A 7,555-nucleotide genomic window follows, 5' to 3' on the forward strand; every position below is an offset into this window, starting at 1 on the left:
GTTTAAACTCTTCTCCATCCTGCTGCTTCTACTCGTGTAACATTATGAAAGTGGCAGAAACTAGGTGACAGCCAGTTATTACCTGTACTTACATGCAAAATGATTCAACTCATGTGTTTTGCTTCTTCTGACTGCACTGTTCAGCTGCCTCTCTGCTGCAGATTAAGCGAACACTATAATCTTTATAAGTCAGCACCAGTTAAAATTTTTGGCACGACATGTTGGTCCCAGTAGTTTTCACAAGCCTCGTCTCAAACATCATACAACTAAATTAATCTGCTATTTCAGTGCAGGAAGGCCAATCTGCTGGCCACAGGGATCAGAAATCCTGTTTGTTGTTCCCCTGGTAAATTGTTAATATCTCCGTCCTCCCACTGTTATCAGCACTTCACTGCGACTGCACCAAACCGAATCAAACCTCAGTCATCCGCACTGACGGAAAGATCATTTCCTGCAGATAACGTCTTTTCTTTATTAAACTGTTAAAACATCAGAGTTAATTAAAGATAAAAATTGGGCCATTAGAGGAATTAAGATTAAATGTATTATGATACAATTAGTGACAGTTACTTAACAATAACGTGCACTTTTCTTCACCCCACTCCCCTCCAAAAAAAAAAGCAAATGATAAAAGAGGTGTCCACAGACAGCAGGGGTTTTTGTGCATTGTTAGCATTTATTTATTTAATATCCTTTAATATCCTATGAAGGTTGGCTTTGAATGCACAAGAATTAGGCTGAAAACAACTCATTGAATGAACTCTACTTAAGTCAAGTCATTTCTCATCAGCTAACTGAATCCAAGAACATTTACTCAGTTAAAATCCTGCTTTAATAGGGGGAAGTTTTTAACCTCGTTTACGTGTCCGTGTGGTGATTCATGCATGTTAGAGATGATATTGTGAGCGTAACAAGCTAACAAAGCCGTGGCAGGAAAAACAATTAGATTAGTGATGTAAAAACAGTGAGAATGGTGTAAGTGGTTACTTACCTCAAACTCTTCTGCAATCTTGGGTCCATCCAAGAACAGCCTGGTGCTGAGACAATCCACTGGGCCAAAGTTGGCTGAAAAAAGAAAACAGGAAGTGCCGTTTTTGTTAGAAACAGTGTCGGCGCCAGTTCTCTGCACATCAGTTAAAAAAGTTGAGAGATCAGCTCCCTGATCCAGGATCAGTAATCTTGATAACGCTGGTATGGTTCTTCAGAGCCACAAGAGAATTAGATTATCCAGGCCGAATTCAATCATCTGAACTGATGGTGTACTCTTGTGGTCATTCAAATGGGAAACATATCGACACTGGAAACCACGACCAGCAAATCTATGATTCTATCAGGAACTTACTGAGATAATTCCCACTGACAGTGAAAACTTCAACAGAAATAAGAAAAGAGGAGAGTTTAAAAAAAATAAAATCGAAAAAAACGTCTGATCTAAAATGTGAAAAAGAAATAGAAATAACTGCATTACATCATGCCTTTATGCTTACGCGTCATAAAAGTCAGTCACAAAGTAAAAATGCAAACACCTTTGTACTTTCAAGAACTATTTTTTAAATCCATATGCTATATTTTTACAGGTCAACAGAACAAAGATCTTCTATCCTGATTTGTTTAGAGCACGATGAAGGCAGGATCTCCACCTCTGAGCCCCTGACATGGTGCAGCAGCAGTGACTTGATTTTAAGTTCATCAGATGTTCCGTCACATCACAGGTCCCTCGCTGTAATTACTGCAACTCATCCACAACTGTTGATGGGCAGACGGAGGAAATCCCACATTTTCCCCCAGATGTTGGCAAATTAGCCACAACCAGGTCCCTCCAACTTAAATTAATCTCTCAAGTTAAAGAATCAGAAAGGAAAAAGGATTGTGATACTTGTCCAATCAATCCCCCTGAAATGCTGTCCAGGAAGAATCCCACAGCTTCAGTTTAATCATTTAATCTTGTTTGCCTAACTAAACTTGCTGCCGTGTAGGATTGACTTGACATCCACTGGATGATCTGGGATCAAGCCAAACTCCTATCAGCTTGATTAGACTAAAACATAAATTTAGATATGGAGAACAGGCCCCGGATATGTGCCTTTTATTAAACTCCCACCAAATAATAGCTCATTTTCATCACACCACACAAGAGAAACTGCAGAATATCCAGCTTTAAAAAATGGCTTGTTTTGGTAAATATTGTAAATATGAAACACTCATAAAAGAATGAGTGTTCACATTAGATTAAGGGTTGTATAGAGCCTAGCCCGCTATTGAAGGAACAACTGCACATTAATTAAAAACCTTCACATAGAGCCAACGCCAGACTAACAACTAACAACGTCCTAACTCCACAAAGAATAATTAAACTCAGGTCAATCCAGGCAGCAGCTTCAAACTGCTTCCAGTCAAATCTGATTCATATGTAACCTTTATTGTTGAATTTGCTACATTAGTCATTTCTTGCTCCAAGCTTGTGCCTTTAGACCAAGTTGGAATTACGATGATTTCTCTCTCCAAACACAAAAATATTTGCACCAAATGGGTCAACTTTATACTCTGCGTTCCTGACCCAAGTTTGGCTGGTACCAATTTCAAGCCCCAGTAGTAACACAAATGAGAACAACATACCACAAACTAAGACTTGTTTAATCACACGAATGCAGTGTGATTAAACACACATTTCACACAGCAGTTAAATTACAAAAATTGAAACAGAAAAAAAAGAAGTCTCATAAACCCTACAGTTTATTTCCAGTCGGTCCACTCACCAGTAAACTCCTTAAACTCCTGGAACACCTTGGGGTACATGGCTGCTGACATCACATCCTCAGGGGTGATGTCATCCCCGTGTGTGGCTCGCAGGCCCTCTTCCAGAGACTTGAAGTCCATAGGTGGCAGAGAGGCACCAGGTCGACCGTCAATGCGGGGAAGAGACTTCAGCACCTGAAATAGGATGTTGAAACGGAAAAGGAGGAAATGAAGATGAAATGAGAGGGGAAAAAATAAGAATCGCAGCAAAAGAGGGTCGCGAACAAACTATTTACTAAAACTTTATAAAGTCATACAGTCTTTCTGGATTTTCTTCATAACGTCCCCATGGGAGGTGGAAGCATGTGAAATATCTAAAGTGATGGTAAAACCTTCACATTGTACTTCACAGCTTTACATAAAAACTTGAACCTGTCAAAAACACTAAATTGACACAGAGTGAGAGGAAGAGGAAGACAGATGCACTGAATGCTTTGAGGCACAAAGGAGGAGAGAAGCAGTAGAAACAGAGAATAGAAACTTAAGTTATTTTTTTTTTACATTTACATAAAAACAGCAGCACTGTCATGTCAAGCTCTGCGGTGGATTCCACTTTAGTTCTCTCCATCTCCCTCATTTCAGCCAGTAAGCTACTATCAGCCCATCAAACATGACTGCAGCGTTACACGTGACAAAAAAAATAAATGACAATTCAAAGAAACTGTTCAGAAGCAATATACAGACACTGCTTTAAGACCAATGATATGACATTTTATCTGCCCACACAGTTGCTGGTGTCTGAAAGAGACAATTGATCTGGGGCTAATAATAATGTGCGCTGAGGAGATCATGTTGAGAAGTGTCAATTCATCTAAAGGCTGCTGTAAAGAGTAGGAACCCTTGTTTTGTCTCCTGAAACATGCAAAAGGAGGAAGCTACTGGAAGACTTTGCGTTTTCACTCCTGTCTTTGGTGCTGACCTTTGTGGTCTATGTTATAGTGTGAAAAACTAAGCACATCCCATGACTCAGTAGGTCATAGAAGCACCTTCAACAACTTAAAGTCGTACACAAAGCAATTCATCAGTTTCTCACATGCTGTGGAGGAATTCTGGCCCATTCTTCTTACAAATGCTGCTTCAGGTCATTGTTGTTTGTGTGCATCTGTTAAGGTTTCAATCAGTTTGAGATCTGTTCTTTGATTGGGCCATTCTGTTACAGATTTCACTGTCCTGGTCCAGTTTTAGACAAGCTTTAGTTGTCAGAAGATCGTCACACAATATTGCAATATACAGAGGGGGTCATGGTGAGGTGACCCCTCCTCCACCTTGCTTGATAGTTGCTATGAGGTGTTTGTGCTGCTCTGCTGTTTCGTTTCCTCCACTTTGGTCTCGTCTCTCCAAAGGACGTTGTTCCAGAAGTATTGTGGCTTTAGTTGAGATGCAACTTTGCAGACCCATGTTCTTTTTAGATAAGAGGCTTCCCGGCTAGCCACCCTCCCACACAAGTGATACTTGTTCAGTCTTAACACGCCAACTGTAAAGTCAGAGATGTTATATTTGTATTTTTTTGCAGTTTCTGGTCAGAGCGTTGCACAATCTGACCTCAGGGGAGAATTTGCTGGGATGTTCACTCCTGGGAAGATTGGCAGCTGTCTTGAATATTTTCCACTCGTGAATAATCTTTCTCACTGTAGAATGATGGACATCAAATTGTTTGGAAACTTTCAACCCTTCTCAAATTGATGGACAGCAACGGTTGCTTCTCCAAGTCGTTGCTTTTGGTCTTTCCTCCTTGGCATTGTGATAATACATGCAGAGGTGCACACACACTTGCTGATGATCAGTTCATTGATTGTATTTGTTTATCAGCTTATTTTGTTAATAACAGTGAAATAAGTTATGTTTTACAGTTTATCTGAGGTTATACTGACCTAACTTAAGACCTGCTGAGGACCAGATGATTTTTATTGCATCCTGATAAAAGTAAAACCTTGGAACTGAAAAAGGGCGTACTTTCTACCACAACTGTATACATTTGTTATGTTTACTAATTTGTGTGCTGCTTTGCATCTTCATAACATCATCAAGCATGTGTGTGTGCACCCTGCAGAAATCTCTACACAAAGGGCCCAGTGCAATTCTATTAGTCACAGAGCTAACCGTTCAAAGATAGCTTACTCATTTGTGCGTGTGCGAGAAAGGCACTTCAAAGATAGCAGGTTCACTGGAGTCCCTGCTCATTAGCACAGTCTCCTCTGAGGATGGCCTCACACCTAAATGCTTGATTGTTTAAGTGTGAGACACAGACAGTGACTCCGTGTGTGTGTCTGTTTCCATTAACAAATAAAGGAAACTTCCTCCAAGGTTATTTGGTGACTCTCCGCATTTCTGTGGGAAATCCTAAACATCACACGCACTCAGTTTTCCCCTTTCCTTTCTTTTCAAGTATGCTCCTCTGAGGGATATGCTGCATTTTTAATGACACTCATTTCATTAGCTCGTTTCATTTCTGATGGTCTAATACACTTCTCTTTCCTCAGTCTCACAATCCACATTCCCACCTTGTCCCCCATCTTTTTCCCTTGTCCATTGTGTTTTTTCCACCCGCACCAGACGAGGAAACAACTCAGTTACCACTTTATGATTCAAAGGAATGAAAGTAACTTTGCGACAGCCTTTGAGAAATGAATGAATGTGATATAATTATGGAACGCCTGTTCACCAGCTAATTAACACCACCGAAGCACCATTAAGGAAACACTGCTGCTTCTTTGCTGATAGCGTACGAATATAACCTTAAGCTACAGCGTACAGCTGGGGTTATACATGTGTGTGCTTATATGCATTAATAAAGATGAGCGACACAGCAGCAACTAAAGGTCAATGACTGAAGGCAAAGTAGTCACAAGCTAGCTGTGCTTTCTAAAGATAATGTGATAAATGTTTTACTTTCTTTCCGTTAAAACAAAATTCCTCTCGTGTCTTTTCACGTCTGAGCCGAGGTTATGTAAATCAGTCATGCTGATACATGGTGTGTGTGTGAGTGAATATCAGATTTAGGTCTCAGCTGTGCGGCTTCCGTGTCGACATAGGCAAACACAATAGCACACAAATTAAAACACAATGAAATCAAAGCAAAAGTAAACTGTGGTAGTCATCATTTAACTGAATGAACGACTGAAGTTATGCTGTGCGCTCAACTGCCCCTCGGTGCTGACGGGCTGTCGGTGTCTGAATATCGAGAGATTTAGTCAGATGTTCTGGCTGAGATGAGAGGATTTCGTATGAAGTATTTACTCGGAGTACACACTACGATGCAACCTGCAGCTCTGATAGTTGTTTTTTAAAAAAGTCTGGTGACTTTTTTGCATTATTTGGAATGCAAATATCCACTTAAGTAACAAGTTACATGAAAAAAGAAAACAGTGACACTTTAGCATCTTGCAGCGTGAATGCTGACCGAACAGAAAACCACAAACCAAACACAGCAGCTATCTGTGCTTTTTAAAATGGTAATGACTCACCAGACAAAGTATTTAAAAACACAAGACACACCAATATACCATCACAACTAAATAAAAAACATCTGATTATGGTTGAGGAATAAGAAAATTGGCAGGAGGACAAGCGATGTTTCAAACAAACAAAGAAAGGGAAGGACGGGAGCCAAATGACGACAAAAACAAACCAACAGATCGTTTAAGATAAAACTAAGCTATGAACTGAGGCTTTAAAAATGACTTGACCAGTGGGGGAATACATTAAAGTATTAAAAATTCCCTTTAACTGTACATCTACACACTTACACTGCTCAATATATTAGATGGAAAAGGAAATACTGAAAAAAAAACTTTTCAGAAATGTCAACTAGCCACTATGTTAGAAACATTGGGGAAATTGTGACATTTTTTTAAATCCTCTGTGTGTTCTTGTAACTCCCAAGGAGACGTCATGCTGGTGGCCCCCTGATGCGCATAGCGGTCGCCCTCGCTGTATGCACTCGTGAGGAGAAGAAGAGCAGAGGCAAAGAAACTGTTTTCAGCTTGTGCCAGATGAGATAAAGCATGAAACACAACTTTAGTGTTTGCATGTGTGTAACACCTTTAATGAAGCTCTCTGGCCCGTGTTTGTTACAAAAAGGCACAAGTGAAGGCCGTGAAGGACAAATGTTGAGCGAGTATTTTGTGATCTAAATAGCCGTGTCCATTTATTCCAGCAGATTGGAAGTTAAATGGTTTTTAAATAAATAAATGAATGCTTTTGTACAAATCCTTATTGGAATTATATACAAAGACTCCAATATGAGTACCTTAGATCTGAACGGCTCAGGGAATCCTCCGTGTGGTATCCCAACGTATCCCTGAAGGAACTCGACGACAGAGAGGGGGAAGGACAACTCGTCCGCTCTCTCCTCCACCTCTGCTCTGGTCAGGTTGTTCTGCACCATGAACTGGGCCAGGTCACCCACGATCTTTGAGGAAGGAGTCACCTAGCAAAGAGGAAAAAAGTCTGAGCACTTTGGGAGTGTTAAACCCATTTCTGGATAAAGAAAGTTACTATTAGCCTGATGTACCCTTCAGTTGGATACTTATCACAGTTTGCTTAGGACAAGGAGAGCCGCTGTTATTCACTGTGGCTTTTAAGCTGACAGAAAAAAAAAAAAAATATATCCACATATTTATAGAGAAAAAAATAAAGTATTAAGAGAAAATCGAGCATCTTTTTAGTTGGGTAATGTTAGAGTAGAAGTTGCTGCAGTTTGTCTGTCAGGCTACAGCATTCTTCCACGCCAAGTCCTCCCGTCTGCAGAGCACAGGTA

At 40.2% G+C, this 7,555-nt stretch overlaps 1 protein-coding gene across 1 annotated transcript; it reads right to left on the reverse strand.

The window, feature by feature from the left end:
- Positions 1-991: 991 nt before the first annotated feature.
- On the reverse strand, positions 992-7,225 carry LOC102196718 (pyruvate carboxylase, mitochondrial-like; the record flags this gene model as incomplete). Its single annotated transcript, XM_005755394.1, has 3 exons — positions 992-1,065; positions 2,757-2,931; positions 7,046-7,225. Coding segments are annotated over 3 exons (429 nt in total), but the record flags the coding sequence as incomplete, so codon positions are not given.
- Between the last annotated feature and the right edge of the window lie 330 nt (positions 7,226-7,555).

The sequence above is a fragment of the Pundamilia nyererei genome, unplaced genomic scaffold (genome assembly GCF_000239375.1).
Source record: "Pundamilia nyererei isolate P.nyererei 1_Seehausen unplaced genomic scaffold, PunNye1.0 scaffold01370, whole genome shotgun sequence".
NCBI classification, from domain to species: domain Eukaryota; kingdom Metazoa; phylum Chordata; class Actinopteri; order Cichliformes; family Cichlidae; genus Pundamilia; species Pundamilia nyererei.